This window comes from Electrona antarctica (assembly GCF_951216825.1).
Source record: "Electrona antarctica genome assembly, chromosome: 16".
In the NCBI taxonomy this organism is placed as follows: Eukaryota; Metazoa; Chordata; class Actinopteri; order Myctophiformes; family Myctophidae; genus Electrona; species Electrona antarctica.
This window is the reverse complement of record NC_136797.1, coordinates 27,793,378-27,813,896: the sequence shown is the minus strand read 5'-3', so window position 1 is coordinate 27,813,896 and position 20,519 is coordinate 27,793,378. Positions and strand designations below refer to the sequence as shown.

Below are 20,519 nucleotides of genomic sequence, written 5' to 3'. Positions count from 1 at the left end.
CGAGCAGCATCACCACACACACACGTACACACACACACACACACACACACACACACACACACACACACACACACACACACACACACACACACACACACACACACACACACACACACACACACACACACACACACACACACACACACACACACACACACACACACACACACACACACACACACACACACACACACACACACACACACACACACACACACACACACACACACACTCCATTAAAATACTGACTTGAGATTATATTATATTACCAGAGATTGTGTTACCAGTTATAATGTGAAATTCCCCACTCCTACAGCTAAGTCCCATATATGGGACATTATCTCTGTGAACATGTGAAAGTGTGAGTGTGTGTGTGTGTGTGTGTGTGTGCGTGCGTGTGTGTACGTACGCGCGTGCGTGTGTGTGTGTGTGTCTGCGTGTGCAACACACTCAATTAGCAATTCTATCCGGATGCATAAACCCACGCCCTCACGTCTTCTTTCCCAAGTGCAAACGTGTGCCAAAATTAAGCACATCTTTGTTTCATTATAAGCCAATCACCAAAGACGGTCCTTTTGTTTAGAGATTCATCAGCCTGGCTGAAATAATATGTGTGGTGCTACCATAGAGTATATATATAATAGAGACTGAACTGGCGCGAAGCTCCGCCCCCCAGCTATTCATGTCAGTGGAAGTTGCTCAGTGGCGTTTTGAAGCACCCGGAAGACTGCCGGAAGTCCCTCCCAGGACCTCAACTTTGAGGTCCTGAGTGACGTAGGGCAACTGAGCGCTCAACGTTAAAGCCCAGCTGCACGGGGTTTCCCGGTCATGAATCCACGGGTCCGCCTGTAGTCCCTCCTCCTACCACTAGGACCCAGAGCTTCAACGTTGGAAAGTCTGCCTGCCCCCTTGGGTGCTACTCACTTGTATGTGTTTTTCTTTTTTACAGTACCTAAATAAAAGGTACTCTAAGTGATATTATTTGGTTAAATATGTCTATATTGATAGTATTCATTGCTATGGAGTGTTCTTTTCAGTAACGATCTCTCCGGCTCTACAATAAACAGAAAGTAATCTATTTTCAGTTCAGGGTACCAATTTAATCCAATCAGGAGGGATAACTCATGCAGGATGCAGGATAAACAAGTGGAAGTGGAAGTGATGACACAAAGAAAGTAACAGAATTGGAACCAGCCAGAGCCCTATAAAATGACTGAAGCTGATGAATGGGTTATCTCTCCTGATTGGATGAAATTCCCTTGGTGACCCACCTGAAAAATGAATTTCTGTTTACTAAAGCGCTGGAGTTACCGAACAAACTCTATACTCTAGCAATGATTACTCTCACATTTAATAATAATAACAATACATAAAATAAGAATAACCAAAAATACAGCACCCATAATGCTACTGTGCAGTGTGCACCCACCACCACCATCTGTTCTGTATTAAAAAATGACCCGTATCTGCAGGTTAGTTCAAATGTATACAATATGTGACATATATCTCTGCATAAAGGACCCATAAACGTTACCAGGATGTAAGCTTTCCTTCCTGCTGAGAGAGGCTTCTTTAATGAGCCATGACTGTGACAACCAGGAAGTGGAAACCCTACCTGAGGCCCCAGCAGATGAAGTGCATTAAAAAAAGACCCATAAAGATGCTTCAGACTGACCCCAACACGCACAAGTGTGGAAATAAGAGCCCGGGCCGATGCCAGATTTTGGGACCTGATGCCGATGTTGGAGAGTCCTGGGCTACCGATTGCTGACGTTTTTTGAACTATATTTTGTCGAAACATAGAAGATCGAGCCCAAAAAACATTGATTTGATTTAAGTTTTTTTGAAAATAGCAAAAATAGCTAAATCATTTAGAGTTGATTAAACTTTCCTCGAAAATATGTGATCAGATCATCTGAAAGTGGTTAAAAAAAAATCAAGACACATCAGCTGCATAATTGCCAATAGGCCTACCGATGTCATCAAAAAAGGCAAATAATGGCCGATATATTGGCCAAACCCATACATGGGTCGGCCCCTACTAAGGCCCCCAGGTGAAGTGCATTAACATGACTCATAAAGAGGGTCCAGACTGACCCCAGCGTGGATGAGTGTTGGAAGGGAAAGAGCTTGTTTGATGTGGCCCCTCAGCAACACGGTCTGCTTTGCATCAAGGTCTCCAGACAAACAGAAACAACATTAACAAGTATTTTCCCAATGATAAAAGGTCTAGTGTGTGTATACACGCCCCCCCCCCCCCCCCCTATCGCCTCTGGGTACAGAGTGGGACATGGACCAAAAAGATATAAGGCGAGTAATTCTTATACTCTCTGTTTACTTCCTGTGTATACACTGTAAACTATATGCTGTATGTATACAATATCGTGTGTCTGGGTGCAGCGTGCATATAATGAGTTTGCCATGCGGTTACACTGCAAGATACTTATTCTGCCCAGCAGCTGCAAGCCCAGTCACTCACTAGATTGCCATGATGACATCACCCTATAAAACATATAAAATGTTGTGTTGTTCGTTAACACCCCTGGCAACTGCGGAGCCAAGATGTATGCACATGCATATACCATTATGTAATTGTGTGTGTGTGTGTGTGTGTGCGTGTGTGTGTGTGCGCGTGCGTGCGACCCGTGCGTGCGTGTGTGCTTTGTGTGCGCACGTGCTGGATAGGGTGTGTTTATGTTTCACTGCATGTATGTAATTGAGTGCAAGGTGGACCTTTTCTCAAAGTCAGTGTAGCCACAGCAGTTGTAAAACCACAACGCCACTGTAGCTCCATGTCTTTGCCTCATAGCTACAGCCACTGCATAATGTCATCTTAACCCTGGCTGCCTGTTGTTTTCTCCAGACAAACCCAACCTCAAGCAGAGCAAAATGTACTTTAAATTAGTGTGGCCTGACTCAACACAGGGGAAGAAAAATAATTGTTACAATTTGACAGTGGTGGAAGAAGTACTAAGAAAAAAAAGGCATGTATTGTAAAGTATCTGCATTAACATATACTTAAAAGTACCAAAGTAAAAGTACTAAGATTTGTCCAAACAATGTGACAGATCTACAAGCTCACAAGCTTGATTATCAGCTATTTGCGAATAGTTGTTAACGTTAATTAACAAATAGCCATGAAATGGTTAATGTTTGTTTTGACTAAAAATCTAAATCTGCTAAAGTAACTAAAGCTGTCAAGAATGCCAAAATGGAAATACTTAAGTAAAGTACTAAAAACAAATACCATGTACTTAAGTTACTTTCCACCTCTGTAATTTGATGATTTCCGTATTTCTGTTGTTGTTAAATCTGGCAATAACATTTTCGCTGTATAATTACACTGTGCCATGTTTCTAAAGAAAGACATACGGAAGATCGAAAAACACACGAGTTAAAAAGCTTGGCCACAGAAGAAGGCAAAGTCACATCTATGCCCGCATTGCCCGGTAGCCTCGTCGTCAAGGAGACGCTCCTGGGGACGTTGCTCAGGGCTGTCAGGAGGGTCAGACATAGGGACACCCCCCACTGCTTTGGATGGTTTACTACTGGGCTCATTAGCACAGACAGAAAGCTACTGTAGCATCCCAGTCACCAGTTATTTAAGGCCTGTAAGGGTCAGTTCTGGGAAGTCTCTCTCCAGGCAAGATAGTGATGGGAAAACTCTCAGAGAATTGCTTGCGGTTGTGATCAGTGGTTTTGTAACTAATTTGCAATTTGATGGTGCTTTGACTTATTTCCATGTCTTGATAGTTTATACTTCTATTCCACTACATCTCAGAGGCATATGTACTTTTTACTACACTACATTTTTGGTTACGGCTTTAGTTACTTTGCTGATACAAATTATTAATTGAAAATATTCCCAATTTGTCAAAAATGTACAGCTCACAATACGGCGTGAAGTATAGAAAGTGGATCATAGTCCAATTGCATGAATATGATTCTGAAATAGACATTCTACATAATGAATACTGTTACTTGCTAATGTGGTTGGGTCATACAGAAACAGTGCGGGTGGGGGGGGCTAGCAACCGTGCATAGCAACCGGTGCGGTTCCAAAAATGAAACACAGCGAGGCAATCTTATAGTGATATCAAACGCCTCAAGACGAGCCTACTCGTACATGCGTGCTCTGCGTAATTAATTTATATGACGAGTATACCCGTCGCTGTCGTTAGGATCCAATGTGTTTATTTATATGCTAAGACTAAGCTTTTATTTTGAACAAGTAACTTGTATAAGAATCAGAAGACCACTTTCCCCCAGTGGCTGTGATACATGACATCACATACCTGGTTCCAAGGTTGCTACAGTATCGTATGTATGTTCCTGCATGCTGTAGTGTCCTAGTGGCTGAGGTTAGTGCTGTGTTATGGCGTGGGTGTCTGGCCCACATGAAAGATAGATGGGTTTTACCTTTAAGAATAGAAAGGCGTCATTACGTCACTGGCTTCTGAGAGCTTTTTCTCTCCCAAACATTTTCAGCTCGAGGCCCAAAATAGACATTTGGTGTCTCTTTCTGGAACCCAAAATGAATTAACCCATTTTTTTGAAACAAATTTTTAAAAAAAAGTTTTCTAAATCATGAAAATTTTCTGAAAGATTTGAGGCACATTTGAACGATTTTTCAAAAATAGCAGACCTACAAGTTCATAGCGCGCCACTCGGTGGCGCGCTATGAGCTTGTAGATCTGCTATTTTTCAATAGCTAAATTATAACATTATGTTTAAAACACCAAAATGGGTTAAACACTTAAGCTCTCTATTTCAAAAATATCTAAAATAACCGTTGTAAATAGCGACGCATTGGTGAACTTGTAGATCAGCTATTTTTGCAAATGTTTAAAATATATATTTTTTAATTTACTGTATGTATCTAACCTGTATCTTATATAAGCTCTGTACCTCGCTGCCTTTTTGTTACAGGGCCCAGGCACAGGACATCATTGCTACCTGCATTATTATCATGTCCAAGACTCTGTGTATGACTGTATGTGCGTGTGTGCGTGTACACAGTACAACCAGTGTATGGTAGTTGTAAGACTATATCCTACTTTATCCTGGCCAAACTTACTCTGCATACTTTTTTAAGAAATAGAAAGGCACCATGGCAAGCTGCGTATGATTCCGTAACGCATAAAATGGAAAAACAAGTGCTTGTTAATCCAAGAATCCTGCTGTCATCTGTCCTACCATGGAGCCTGTTAGTCATTAAAACAAGTGCAATAGTTTATGACCTGTATGAAGTGCAGTGGTTCAGGAATGTCGTTAATCTATAGGTTCCATTATCTATCTACTATATATCTGACCAAGTTAAATAGATTTTCTCCACAACTCCTTCACTTCTAGGCGTGGTCACCCTTTGAGATACATCAAAAAATAAATTATTTATATATTATATATTTTTTTGAATGGATATTATTCATGGATTTGCACTGTTCATTAAAGGACCACTTCGCCACTTTTCAACCTATCTTCATATACTAGTCCTCACTAATAATCATGATAAAATGGCTACCATTTTTTTCTACTCAGTCTGTGTCTCATAGGAGGACTGTGGGCAGTTCAGAAACCCGTCCACCAGTGACATCATCAATGGGAAATCCAAGCTATTAGAAACTGCAGGCTTTCTAGTCCTGAAAAGTTGCAATGCGAAAATGGAAGCCATCGTTCTCACGATAATACAAATCTAAACATTTTTGTAAAAAAAATTGTTTAAAAAAAATCTGCCTAACGATGATATAGTGACATCATTGTTAGGCAGATTTTTTTTAAACAATATTTTTGGACGGGTTTCTGAACTGCCCACCGTCCTTCTATGAGAAGCAGACTGAGTAGAAAAAAATTGTGCCATTGTATCATGATTATTAGTGAGGACCAATTAAGATGGGTTGAAAAGTGGTGAAGTGGTCCTTTAAGGTCAAAGTACTGCAGTTTGTTTAATTCATGCTCGTCCGTCACGAGCATCATGAAATGAAATGAAATTATTACTATATTTACCCAGGGTATCTGGGCTAAGCTCAAGAACTTGTTTCCAGCCAGGCCCTGCTCATAGAACATTTCATCGTAGTGGTTCAATGCCTTGTTCAAGGGCACTTCAGCGGTGGTAATTTGAACGTGTCGGACCGCTGATTCGAACTGGCGACCTTCCGGTATCCGCAATCCGTTCGGCCACCGCTGCCACAAATGGTGGAACTTCAACCTGTTTTTTGCAACCTAACCCACGCATCTACATAAACGTTCAGATTTCAGATCCCATGGCCACGGATGTTACAATTCTCCTCGGGCGGTTATAAGTACCCGTATCTTCCGTATTGTTCAATAAAACCCGAACTCGTGTACCCACCCGAATTGTAACATCCTTGGCCAGGGGGGGGAAGCACTTTATATTTGAAATCTGAACGCTTATGTAGATGTGGAGGAAGTGCAAAAAACAGGTTGAAGTTCCGCCACGACTGTCATGATATGACAGTCATGTTTCAGGGCTAGAAACAAATGAGCTCCCTGTATTCATTTAGTAATAATACTCTCCCAGTATATTATTCACCCTATTACCATGAGCATAAAATGGAAAGTGGTCTGAATTACAATAATCAGATCACATCCACCACTGGATAAGTGTAGCCTTTGTTTTATGACTACAGTTGACGCTGAGAGCGTGTGTGTGTGTGGGTGTGTGTGTGTGTGTGTGTGTGTGTGTGTGTGTGTGTGTGTGTGTGTGTGTGTGTGTAAGCGTGTTGGGGCATGCAGACAGCATGTTCATGCCAAACCCACACGTGCGGCGCTCTACGCACGCTTCAGTGACCCTTCACCTCCCCTACCGCTCCCATTCCTGACATTCCAGCCGTGACTCTGAGGGTCCTGGTGGCTCTGAGGGGCTGGGTATAGCTCTGAGGGTCCCAAAACTGCCTGTCAATCCAATATACTGAAAGTAAAACATCTCTCGACATCTTTACACAATAGAGCACCGTCAATATCGCTAGAGGGCGCTAAGTCTAAGGTTTGTGTACTTTTTTATTTGTATTATAATCCCCATAGGATCGCCTTTGTTTGAAAAAGAAAGAAATCATCCCGCCGGTTTCACTCATATGGATATGAAGAATGAATTGACTGCGAGAAAACGCTAATGTTACTGTTGCCGTATTAGTAAAATGTCCGCCTAGAGACAAACTATATGAGAAATATGAGTCTGACGATACAGACACTTCCCGACAATATCGCAGAGACAGTTTGTTTATGACCGCAATTCTTATATGAGATGATTTTAAGATGACCCAATGTTATTCTCCATAGAGAAAAACTTCTGCGAACCCCTTGGAACCAGGGGATGAGCGAGTGACATCAGGACTTTGGCGCTCTATACAGCATGGCTCTGTTAAGGGCTGTCTATTTCAAAGTAGCTACTGTACAGAGCTACTGTACTATAGAACTACACACGCGTGTGTGTGTGTGTGTGTGCGTGCGTGCGTGCGTGCGTGCGTGCGTGCGTGCGTGCGTGCGTGCGTGCGTGTGTGCGTGGCTGCGTGCGTGCGTGCGTGCGTGCGTGCGTGCGTGCGCGTGCGTGCGTGCGTGCGTGCGTGCGTGCGTGCGTGCGTGCGTGCGTGCGTGCGTGCGTGCGTGCGTGCGTGCGTGCGTGCGTGCGTGCGTGCGTATATTTCCTTGTCGTTTGAGTTCAGTCTCTGGGATTAGTTTATTTGTGACTGTCCATTTCTGAGCTGCCAGTGCCATGGCTTATGTGTGATATTCTTATTGGCAAAATAGAAGGGCAGATGTCCCTGCTCCCGTGGCAGTCAGCAATTAGGCTAATGAGGTACATAACGAATGGAGACATCACATCATATGAGAGCAGTAATTAATTGCAAGTCTAAAAATAGTTCTCCGTCAAGCATCAACACCTTTTGCTGATCTTGTAGTCTGTCTGTCTGTCTGTCTGTCTGTCTGTCTGTCTGTCTGTCTGGTCTGTCTGGTCTGTCTGATAGTGTGCTGATATCACAACTCTATAGAAACTATAGAAAGTTCATCCATATTGACTCAGATATCCTGAGCTTAGGTATCAGTGTTTTACCGTACAGGCTGAGATCTCTCTCTCTCTCTGATAGACTAGTTAGCGTGTATTCTGTCTGGTTAGCTTGTTCTCGTTGGTCTTTTGTGTGTTCCACAATGCTCTACTTTGCAGGTTACAGAGATTTAAGAACTTTGAACAAACTGTTCTGTGCCTGACCTAGTTTCATTACAGTTTTCCATTGCAGGCAAAAAGTTATAGTTTTACTGAAAAGCATGGGGAATTTATGTTGGCATCCTTTCAGAACTAGGCCAAAGGATGGAAAACGTCAACGCATAATGGAGTGGACTGCTCCTCAGGTAGTTGAAGGCGTACGGGCCTAATGATAATGAATACCTTTTCATAGAGAATAAACAGAACAAAGTGCCATGAGAAAGGCTAACAAATTTGGTTACCTTCACGTTCAGTAAATTATAGCAAAGAACTAGAACTCGAAGTTCCATTATTTGTTTCCTACTGTATGTTGACACTATAGAGACTTGGACCAAAATACAAGTTATTGCATTCAGACTTCAGAGCAGAAGCAAACACTGCACATTTCAGAGAGCATGCAACAGGAAAAATAATACTGTACTGGACTAGTGACCGTGGCTACATCTGTGTGGGGGGTATACAGACAATAATAAGACACGCTGCCTGGCCAACCTTCCCGCCACTGTTCTATTTCCAGGCGCCACCGCCACTGAAATAGATTTTAATAAAATGTTTTAATGCATCCGGGTACCTGAGCAGTGGTAGAGAAGAGACTGATTGTTGAAATAGAGAAATATATCTATTTGTACGGCACAGAATCCTGTCATTATAAAAACAATCTTTTTCGAAATAGTAAAAAAAGACAAAGAAGCTTAGGGATAAAGGGTAAGGCTGCACTCACACTGTCGAAACAGGTGTTTTGTCGCTGTTCTGTGGGGAGCCAGTCAGCTTGCAATTCATTTTCAATGGGAGTCACGTGGTTTTGACGAAACAGCCTTGCTTGATGGCTCCGTTCTGATCCCCTCCCCCCATCGAGAAAGACCGTCATGTCAAATCCACGTGAATCCCATTGAAAATGAATTGCGAGCTGTTCTGCCCCCCTCTCCCCCCAGAACAGAGACAAAACATTGTGTTTCGAATGTGTGAGCCGAGCCTAAAAGTGCATTCAGACTTGAATGGTTAGAGCGGCGCGATTACATACAATCAATTACATACAAGTCAATGCAAAGACGAGAATTGTGCGAACGGGCGCGACGCGACCTGAAACGGGACGAACCGAGGCGAATATATACAGTATATATTCAGGTCTTAACGCAGCTTTAGGCACCGGTGAAAATAGGTGTGTTCAGTTCTCAATGGTGTTCTCCCCGCAGTGTTGTATCATTCCGTATGCTGTACCGTTGTATGATATGCAGTTACTACATTAACACACTCCCTTTTGAAGTTGATACTCTTTTGATGATGTCTTAACACACACGTCATTGGACAAAGATCAAAGCTCAGACTGAGGTGAGGTCCCTGTCAGATAGAAGCCAAACAAAAGTTGTTAAATAAATGCATTGCCTTAATCACTACACGGCCGCATACATTACGTCTAATCATTTTTACCTCGCCTTCACATGATTATAACTTTTAACGGCTAGTTTATTCCAGATGAAGTACCTCTCTAAAGACCTCTGCTCAGATATAAGCTTACTGAAATAGCCCGAAGTCAGTCGACCGTGTAATGTTGAAATAAGTCCATCACCCTCAGTGGAGTAAATTGAGCTGCACTGAGTTTGTACAGGGATTGTGTTGTGTTTTTAACCCATTCTGGACGGGAACATTATGTTATAGTTTAGCTATTGAAAAATAGCAGATCTACAAGCTCATAGCGCGCCACCGAGTGGCGCGCTACGAGCTTGTAGGTCTGCTATTTTTGAAAAATCGTGAAAATATTGATTTAAAAAAACTGGAGGATTTAGAACGACTGACATAGAAACATATCTTTTTCAAAAAACTGTCAGGATGTAGAAGACATTTTTAGAATCTGATCTCAGGTCAACTGATCTCAGGTCAAGGGTTAACTGTATATGCCCGCTAAACTTGAGGTTTATGGGCAAATCTAGTGCCCATAATTGCCCGTTAACTCCTCTTTTCACGCAGTCTAGGGGATAACGCACGCACGCACGCACGCACGCACGCACGCACGCACAGAGAGAGAGAGCTTATGAATATCTGGGATACTTCTCCCTAATGTGCAGTGCTGGAAGAAGTGCTCACATTATTATTGTTTACTTAAAAGTAGCAATAATACCACAACGTAGAGATATATACTCTGAAAGTAAAAGTCCAGTATTCAACATTTAATTTCGAGGTCAGGCCAAAATGGATTAATAGATGAATACAGTGTTTGCCAAACAGTGGGTTGGGACCCATGTTAAAGGGTCGCAAGTATTTGTTTTCATCCTTACCTTACCTTCACTACAGCCGTCAGTAAGTCACTTAAGCCTTGCTGAATTAAACCATTCCCTCACTTTAAAAGGAAGTATAAGGATGTATGTTTAGGGTACCAACAGCACCACTCACTTTAGACTGGTCTGATTTTTTGTTTGTTTTCTGAGCTCAATTGCACCCAAAAAAAAAAAAAGATCTTTTAACATTCAGTAGATTTTCTGTGGTCTGGGGTTTTCTTGCTCTGATTTGCCTGTGGACTGTGAGGTAAGAGTCCACAAATCCCATATATGACATAAGAATTTGCCAGCAGATGTCACTGTTGAGGGATTTTGCCTGTTTTCATTGCAACGCAAAAAGCTTCAGAACACACAGAGAAAACCCTAGAACACAGAATATCAAGTTCAGGTTGTGTGGGTGTAATTGAGGTCATGAAACCTAAAAAAAAAGAGATAAAGAGATAAAAACACATGAAAATGAATGTCATGAAACGTATAATGAACTGGTGGGTGTGGCCACATAAAAACCTAATTTTGACACTGACATCTTCCTCCTAGTATAATCATAGTACCCGATGTCATGTTTTAGGGGGGGGGGGGAATCACAGCACTCCATCTTTAATTTTAGCATTCATGTACTGTGCAAATCTACTTGCAAATTGACCCAGAATAGGTCCTTCTGCTGCTCTCCTCTCTGTTGTTTGGCAGTGAGGATCCAGGGTGGTCGATCAGAGTCTACACATGCCGAGCGAGACGGCAACTTGAGACAAACGCTACCTGCGTGTCCTTCATTAAAAGGTGCAGTGTAAACAAGTTCACGGCAGTCAAAACAAGCCAACTAATCTCAATCTGTCTGGGTCTTGCTTATCTCCTCAAGTTCGCCAGATGCATCTGTTTTGTAATATCCCAGCATGTTATATATTTATTATTTACATGAGGTTAGTCTACCGGTAGACTAAGCACATGCAAATATCCATGTTATGCATAACATATACAGTTTTTTGTAATATGTATTGTTTTATTTTAAGGATATTGAGTGAACAGATTTAAGTAAAGATACTTTCTATATTGTTTCTATAATTCTACACTGTATTGTTTCTTTTCTGAGGTTTCCATGTTTTAAAAGTCATACAACACCCATCTTAGTATAAAGCCTCAATTATTGTGATCATGTTGCTCATTGTGTGCAATGCTCACAGATGTGTGATGAAGTATAGATTAGGCTTTAGATCAGTTTTTTACAACCATTACTGGATCAGGGCCCACTTTATATATATATTAATGTTAGATTATCATTACAATCTTAGTGGTTTGCCAATTATTTGGCCACCAGTGGTGGTTTAAACAAAACGTATACCAGGCTCTACATTGTAGGACTAGTAGCATGCCAAAGTTTGTGCTATTGCCATTGAGAATGCATTGGGCGTTTAAGTTAAATAACTCAGAAACTACAAATCATTTCAAAGTAAAAAGTTCCAGCATTTGTCTTCACAGTAAGCTGAATTATAAAATGTGTGAATGGAGTTTCTAGGTGAAAGTGCTTTTTTGACGTGCCAATATCTGCCATTGAGCCCCATTGTGAATTTCTCAAATTTGAAAGCACTATATTTCTAAAACTATGAAACATTTCAAAGATTTCTTTTCAGGCAAACATGTCCACCGTAAGATGAACCTAAATAGGTTTGAATGGGGTTTCTAGGTGTAAGTATGTAGGACTAGTAGCATGCCAAAGTTTGTGCTATTGCCATTGAGAATGCATTGGGCGTTTAAGTTAAATAAATCAGAAACTACAAATCATTTCAAAGTAAAAAGTTCCAGCATGTGTCTTCACAGTAAGCTGAATTATAAAATGTGTGAATAGAGTTTCTAGGTGAAAGTAATTTTTTGACGTGCCAATATCTGCCATTGAGCCCCATTGTGAATTTCTCAAATTTGAAAACACTATATTTCTAAAACTATGAAACATTTCAAAGATGTCCACCGTAAGATTAACCTAAATAGGTTTGAATGGGGTTTCTAGGTGTAATATGTAGTAGCATGCCAAAGTTTGTGCTATTGCCATTGAGAATGCATTGGGCGTTTAAGTTAAATACGGGGGGGACATATTTTGACAGCAGAAACTGCCTGTCATAATTTCTCCCCCCTCCCTATTCCAAAGCCCCCCCAGGTACATTATATATTTAAACTATTTTCAGCAATGGTACACTTATTTTTTCAGTGGGTAGATCTTGTTGAGCTGGTCATTTTGAAAGTAGATCTCACGTCATAAATGTGTGGGCACCCCTGTTCTACAGCTATGTGCCTTTGTGCTTTGACTGCATGCTATGGAGTTATGTGTTCAACAACGGCCTTGAGTGTTTGTGTTGTAGTAGTCTTGCGTAGCTAGACAACTATTCCACAATCTCCAAATGCTATATAGATTCTGGAACTACACAAAATATATTTTAACATATTTTTAGAGCTTTTTTTTAAATTTCCATTTCTGCAAAACAGCAAACAATATATGCATAGATGATTTCTAATTTATATTAGGATAAATTTGCAGGGGGCCCCACTGGCCTAGTGGTCCAGGCGCATGCCACATATAGGCTCCGGCCTGACAGCGCGCTGTGTGTTCGAGTCCCGTTCATGACAACCTTTGCTGCATGTCACTCCCCCTCTCTCACTCACGCCTTCCAGTCTGTCTTCACTGTAACTATCAATAAAAGGCACAAAAGCCAAGGAAAAAAGGATAAATTGGCACGACTGTAAAGAGCGAAACGGAAGTGGGGAGGAGGCTCCACTTCCGCTTTATATTTTACTCATGATAGAGCTTCCGTTGCTCCAGACTGTATGACGGAAGCATTTGGAAAATGCGAGAGGCAACAGTCTGGCAACGTGAGACTAGTGTTGTAAGTGTAACATCTTACCAGAGCTTTGGTCTCCTCTTCATCTTTGTAATAGACGAGCTGGTCTCCACGCAGGACAAACCAGCGTGTGTGCCAGCTCTTCACAAAGCCTCCTTGCTTCTTCAGCCACCCACATTTGATGACACTGGACTTTCCCGGGCCCTGCGTGTGGGTTTGGGTGACCACGGCCTGGCCTCCGCTGCTGCTGCTGTGCTGCTGGGGACTGCTGGGCGACACCACGGACCGCTCTTCCATTGTCAGGGCGGTTTAGGAGCTCCGTAACCTGCAAGGCCAGATTTTTGTATTATTATTTATTTATTATTCAAGTCTTCCGTTTTACATGTGCGTCACGTTTGCAAAAATGCACGAGAAACCATGAATCAGATAAAGTCTGCAGATATAGTGGGGATGAATAGAGCACTGTTCCCCTTGGGGGGGGGGGGGGGGGGGGTTGAAATGGTAGCTGTGCCATAGAACATCAGAACATCAGATAAAATGTTCAGAAAAAACACAAAGCTTATCTATCGGGTCAGATCTAACACGGCCACATTTACCCATACTGTGCATATTTCTGTTCTCTGACTCTGGTTGATTCTCCGTTATTATTTTTGTAATCTTCTTGGAAAGCAAATGTCTCATACAGTGTGAGGAGGTGCTATATGAGAAGAGTGCAGGAACGGAGATGCGGGAGGAGGCATTTCTAGCCTACCGTAGGTCAGATAACAACAAACTCTTAATCCTTTATCTCAGTGGTTTTCAACCAGTGGTCCGGGGACCACCAGTGGTCCTTGAGGGGGGTTCCAGGTGGTCCCCAGCTAAATGATGGAGAGTTGGTAACCAAATGGACTTTTATATATCTTTATGGTTCCATTTGGTTTCATTTTATGCTCTTGAGAGTTAAATGATATTGTTAAATATCTGCATTACTTAATTTACAAGAAGTCTACACATTTAGAGAGTATGTAGAAGAATTGTTATTTTGATCAACGTTTGCCTGTTATCTCTCCTAATGGTACTACCAACATCAATACAGCATGGAATTGCACAGAATCTTATCCAATGACAGCAAAATATTCGTACGTTTTGGGTCTGAGAGGCTAAATGTCATCAAATGGTGGTCCGTGGCTCAAATGCTGAATAAATAATGGGCCTTGATATGAAAATGGTTGAAAACCACTACTTTATCTGTTTCCCACTATTCTCTCTCTTTCTCCTCTTCTACTCCTGTCTTTCCATCGTCTACTCTCTCCACCCTCCTGCTTTTGTCTCAAGTCTGCCTAGTTCAGCATATTTTCTCGAATAACTCACAAAAGTCATATCAGTTATATTAGTGGCGGCGGTGGCTCAGGGGTAGTGGCTGGATGGTAACCGCAAGGTTGCCAGTTCAAACCCGGGCTCCCCCAGAGTTAGTGTCGAAGTGTCCTTGAGCAAGACACTGAACCCCTAATTGCTCCTGATGTGGTGGTTGGTGCCTTGCATGGTTTCCACCGCCATCGGTGTATGAATGTGTGTGTGAATGGGTGAATGTAATGCACAATCTATGTAAAGTGCCTTGGATAAAGGCGCTATACAAATGCACCATTTACCATATGAGTGTTTATGATCTCAACATGAGGAAGACATAATTTGGTAGAGGTGTTGCATTGGCACAGCCCTCACAATTCAATTCGATAACGACTCGATTCTACGATGCATTGCAATGCATCACACTTTTCTAGATTACTGCACAACATGGCAGATTTTCAGCTATACTGAAAAACATATTTTATTTAGAATTATATTAATATTCATACAGTATTATAAGAAAAGGAGTGCAGGAAGAAAACAACGGTAATGACAGTTAGCCCTGAGTGTCAGTGAGCACATTCACACTGTTAAACCTGACAGTGGGCGTGACAGGCATATTATTTTTTGCTAGAGTCAGCGTTAAATGTTCCCAATGTTTGTTTTAAGCTTGGCCTGGTGGTGGTGGTGGTGATGATGGGGGGGAGGGGGCTGTCCAGATGACCCAGAGAACCAGATGAGGACCAGATGTTGTGGCACAACAAGGTTTTTCATCCAGTCAGCACTGGAGCAAGTGCAGCAGGTCTGCTGAGGTGGCCTTTGTTCTGGTCCTGACCCACACACAGTCACACCAGAGCCATAGAGTAAGACAGAGTTACGCAAACTCCGTTCACTTCATGGGGCCAGTCCAATGGCGGCTCTTCTACATAGACTTCTATTGAATGGGGACAACCGGAAGTATTGCATGGGGACAACCGGAAGTTTACGGAATGCATTGGAGTCTATGGGCTCGCGCGAGTACATGAACCACGTGTCCGTGCTGTTTTCTGCTGCCCCCGCAACTCTTCTATTAGATGGCTCTGAGTCACACTACGGTCACATTCACACCTAATACTTCTATTAGATGGCTCTGAGTCACACTAAGGTCACATTCACACCTAATACTTCTATTAGATGGCTCTGAGTCACACTAAGGTCACATTCACACCTAATACTTCTATTAGATGGCTCTGAGTCACACTAAGGTCACATTCACACCTAATACTTCTATTAGATGGCTCTGAGTCACACTAAGGTCACATTCACACCTAATACTTCTATTAGATGGCTCTGAGTCACACTAAGGTCACATTCACACCTAATACTTCTATTAGATGGCTCTGAGTCACACTAAGGTCACATTCACACCTAATACTTCTATTAGATGGCTCTGAGTCACACTAAGGTCACATTCACACCTAATACTTCTATTAGATGGCTCTGAGTCACACTAAGGTCACATTCACACCTAATACTTCTATTAGATGGCTCTGAGTCACACTAAGGTCACATTCACACCTAATACTTTGGTAGACTCAATGCGAATGGGCGGAGAAGTTGAGCTGCGTTTGCCTTCATACTGCGCTGTCATCTGCAGCAAGTGGAAACGCAGCAGGGACCTTTATCAATGTGTTCAATTCATAAACTACACGGTGAAATATATATGTGTTAAAAGAATATATACTTTGAGTAATAGTTAGGACTTTAGGATGTAAAGTGATGGTAACGTGGTTGCAGTGTGATCGTCGGGGACTGGACGTGCGTGCGTTGCCATTACGTGCGTGCGTAATAACGGATGTCTACAACTTTACCAACTTGTTTTATAAAGTAGCGGCTAGCCTACTAAAGCCTACATACATTAAATAAACCTGGTAAGTTAATAGTAGTAGCCTACTACTGTCTACACACATACCACTTCTATCTGACTCCAGATCAGCGGAGCCGCCCGTCAGGATTCCCGGTCCAGGTCTGTACTACGAGCGCAAACACTTTATGCAACCTGCAACATTGTGCAAATGTGCGATGGAACCTAATCGCCTCCATTCTCTTGCTATATATCCTGTACACTGCATTGTTCATGTGTGTAACCTTCAGCATAAGCCTATGATGCTCTGGCCATATTGCAATAAGGGCTTCTATCTCTTCAATAGACCACGTGTGTCCCTGGGACATCTTAATGCCTTCGCTTTCCTTCTCGTGTGCCAAATACCAACTTCTTCATCCCACTCCCTATGTTTAATGCGATTGCATTCACACCTACGGTGATCCGCACTCTGCTGCGTTTTGAAGCTAAGTGAAACCCCCGTTTTTTTGGCAGAGTAGAATGCGGTTCTTTGGTGCGCATTAGGATTCGATTGAGCCCTCACACCTGCCAAACGAAGTGCACTGTCCGACAATGTGCAGCAGGATTCGTTTTATGAGTTTACTTTGATTTTATTCCTTTTGCAAGTTAGTTCAGAAAAGCAGTTCAGTCAAAACAATTCCATTTTTATACCCCGCCCCCCTCCCCGCCGTCCAGATACAGCAAACATAAAAACCAAATACCAAATGGGTACAAAAAATAAGATGACACAAAAATACACAAAAAACACAAAAACAGACATATCTGATATGGCAAATAATGTTAGCCAATAGTACCGCCACCAGCAATCGTGGCTTCGGAAGGGAGCCGGATTCGTTTTAATCGCAGTAAAGCTTTCTGCTGTGAATATGACCTAAGACATGTTTATTATGACCTGGGAGTATAGGAACCTTGCACATAGCACTTAGTTTCAAGCACCTCAAGAGATAGAACCAATGAACTGCTTTTGATGCTGCTGATACTATTAGATTCTTGGTTATTACTCCACCTCACCCCCCTAGCACTTCACTCTCCCTACATACCTTCTTTCCACCTTCTCTTTCGATTGATGCTATAGCGATTGGCCAGGATATGGCTACTACTGTGCAGACATATCTTGGTCACTTGTTCTTATGTCTTTTCTTTTCTCTACCGGGATTTTGCATGTTCTCCATTTGACTCTGTTTACCTTGTATCTTATTGTTTCAATGTACAAAATGATATTTAGATGTTATTTATTATTTAGATGATGGGTTTTACCTGGTGTGCTAGTTTCTTGAGGCACTACTGTACTAAAATACTACTGTATTTCTGCCAAGGATTTTTACATATTTTATTTTGTGTCTTTATGAGTTTTGTTAGTCGCTCTGGATTAGAACATCTGCTAAATGCATCACGTGTAATAGTATTTGTGAGTGGTGCAACCACTCCAAGGAACAGCAATGTCCGTGTTAACCTATGTGACTTTAACCTATGTGACTATGTGACTATGAGTACCAGTAGGGGCGAAAGTGGTGCTGTTGTGCCAGAAACAGAGAGAGAGAGATAGTGCTGCACTGTTGCCTGCTAATGAGAGATAGAGAGAGAGAGAGAGAGAGAGGAGGGGGGGGAGAGGGGAGTTGCACCACTCAGTTCACACCGGTGTGATTTTTTTTTTCAGACTGTTGAGGGCTTAATTGGTTAAACATGTATGAAAAACATAAGTCAGCGTGCGTGTGTGTGTGTGTGTGTGTGCGCGTGCGTGTGTGTGTGCGTGCGTGCGTGTGTGCGTGTCTGTGTGTGTGTGTGTGTGTGTGTGTGTGTGCGCGTGCGTGCGTGCGTGGGTGCGTGCGTGCGTGCGTGCGTGCGTGCGTGCGTGCGTGCGTGCGTGCGTGCGTGCGTGCGTGCGTGCGTGTGTGTGTCTGTGTGTGTGTGTGTGTGTGTGTGTGTGCATCTCAAGACGTGCATCTGTAAGACGTGAGGGGGGGTTTGGCAACCCCTGATTTACAGCATTACTTATACATTTGTGGTTAATAAGATAAAGGCTTTCCAAAATAAGTTATTTTGGACTGATTGGAAATTCCAAACAAATTCCGCCGTCTCGGACCGGGCTCAACATCCCAGGAAGAGGATTATGAAATCAGAAATGTATCAGACTCCACAAGAAAATAGGCTTTTGCAAGTACATTTTGTACTGAGAATATTAATGTGGTGAGAGATTCTAAACCTTATGTCACCGCCACCGGATGAAAGTCATTCACTTCTAAAACTTTATAGCTTTGGTGGAATAACAAACAAACCCCATCATCTCACATGGAACACAGCTGTGTATCCTTTGTCTCTGAAGGACAGAATGTAGTGAACATAATAACTCTGTGTGTGTGTGTGTGTGTGTGTGTGTGTGTGTGTGTGTGTGTGTGTGTGTGTGTGTGTGTGTGTGTGTGTGTGTGTGTGTGTGTGTGTGTGTGTGTGTGTGTGTGTGTAATCTACATATAGGCATGTGCGTACGACGTGGTTGTTTTATGGTTAATTCAAACTTACAATTAAGAAAATATGTTGGCATTAGGGTTAGGAAGAAGCATTTAAAGGTTATGTTTTTTCAAATGCCTTTAAAAAAATCACTGTTCTAAAATTCTGATGAAGTATAGTAATACTTCACACACACGTGCGCGTGTGTGTGTGTGTGTGTGTTTCCGTGTATGTGCGGGTGTGGGGTGTGTGGGTGTATGGGTGTGTGTGTACGTAATCTACATATAGGCATGTGCGTACGACGTGCGTGCGTGCCTATACGCAGGCCCATGTGCATGGGTTTCTGTTTTGTGTATAATCCTTTGTTGCGCTAACATTCCGTCTCATGTGCCTCATGCCCTGCCGAGTATAAAAGGGCCCCATTGATGAAGCCTGATGAATACAATATTTACTATAGTCTAGCGAATAGGCATGGGCCAGGCTATGTGTCAGTAATAACCCAAAGGATAGAAAAGAATATCGGTAGTTAAAAACAGAAATATGAATATAGCCAGTGGTGCACTTACTGGTAGAGTTACTAAATATACCGGTAGGTGATTTTATATTACACATCCTACCTGGGTCGCGTTCTTTCCCCATTGAGAATTCCCACTGTTCTTATATTGCGTCAAATAAGAACTGTGTTCCAAAAAGAAATATATATATATATCCCGGCAGTTTGACTCATATGGATATGATGAATCAACGGTGATACTAATGTTACCGCCGCCGCATTAATTTCACCAGAAATAGACTGTATCAAGTATGTGTGACTGACTCTCATAAGCGATACAGAACCACTTCCCCAACAATATAGAGGGTATGCGCATGCATAAAGTGAATGGCAAATAGAGTGGCAAATCGAGTGGCAAAGTGAGTGGCAAAGTGAGTTTAATGTCGTTTAACATCGTTTAATGCAATCATATTGGACTTTTCTGTTTGGATGTATGAGCTGTCAAGGCCAGAACGTAATTTTTTGGCACTCAGTAGGCGTTCCCGCATAACTTCCTGGTTTGATGATGATGTCACACGCATACCCTCTATTGCAGAGACAAACGGTTACATACAGTTTGTTTATTTTTGGACCACAATGCTGCTTATGAGATGATTTTAAGATGACCCCATTTTATTCTTCATGGAGAAAAACTTTCCCGACCCAGGAGACGAACGAGTGACGTCAGGACTTCGGTAATCTATTCACATGCCAACTATTTTGTGCTTACTTAATACATCCCTATGGGGTAATAGTTCAACACACACACACACACACACACACACACACACACACACACACACACACACACACACACACACACACACACACACACACACACACACACACACACACACACACACACACACACACACACACACACACACACACACACACACACACACACACACACACACACACACACACACACACAAAAGTCTTCCCAGAATAGTGTACAGTTTTTGTAAACAGGATGTGACAGTAAAAAACTATACGACAGTCAAATAAGATAATTTTA

At 42.2% G+C, this 20,519-nt stretch overlaps 1 protein-coding gene across 1 annotated transcript in view; it reads right to left on the bottom strand.

Annotated features, from left to right (window-relative positions):
• arhgap24 (Rho GTPase activating protein 24) overlaps positions 1 to 20,519 on the bottom strand; it is a 105,694-nt gene that overhangs the window by 71,382 nt on the left and 13,793 nt on the right. The window contains exon 2 of the mRNA XM_079525076.1: positions 13,380 to 13,641. Within this exon, the coding sequence (XP_079381202.1) occupies positions 13,380 to 13,613 (234 nt within the window). The 5' untranslated portion in view covers positions 13,614 to 13,641. The remainder of the gene's footprint in view (positions 1 to 13,379; positions 13,642 to 20,519) is intronic.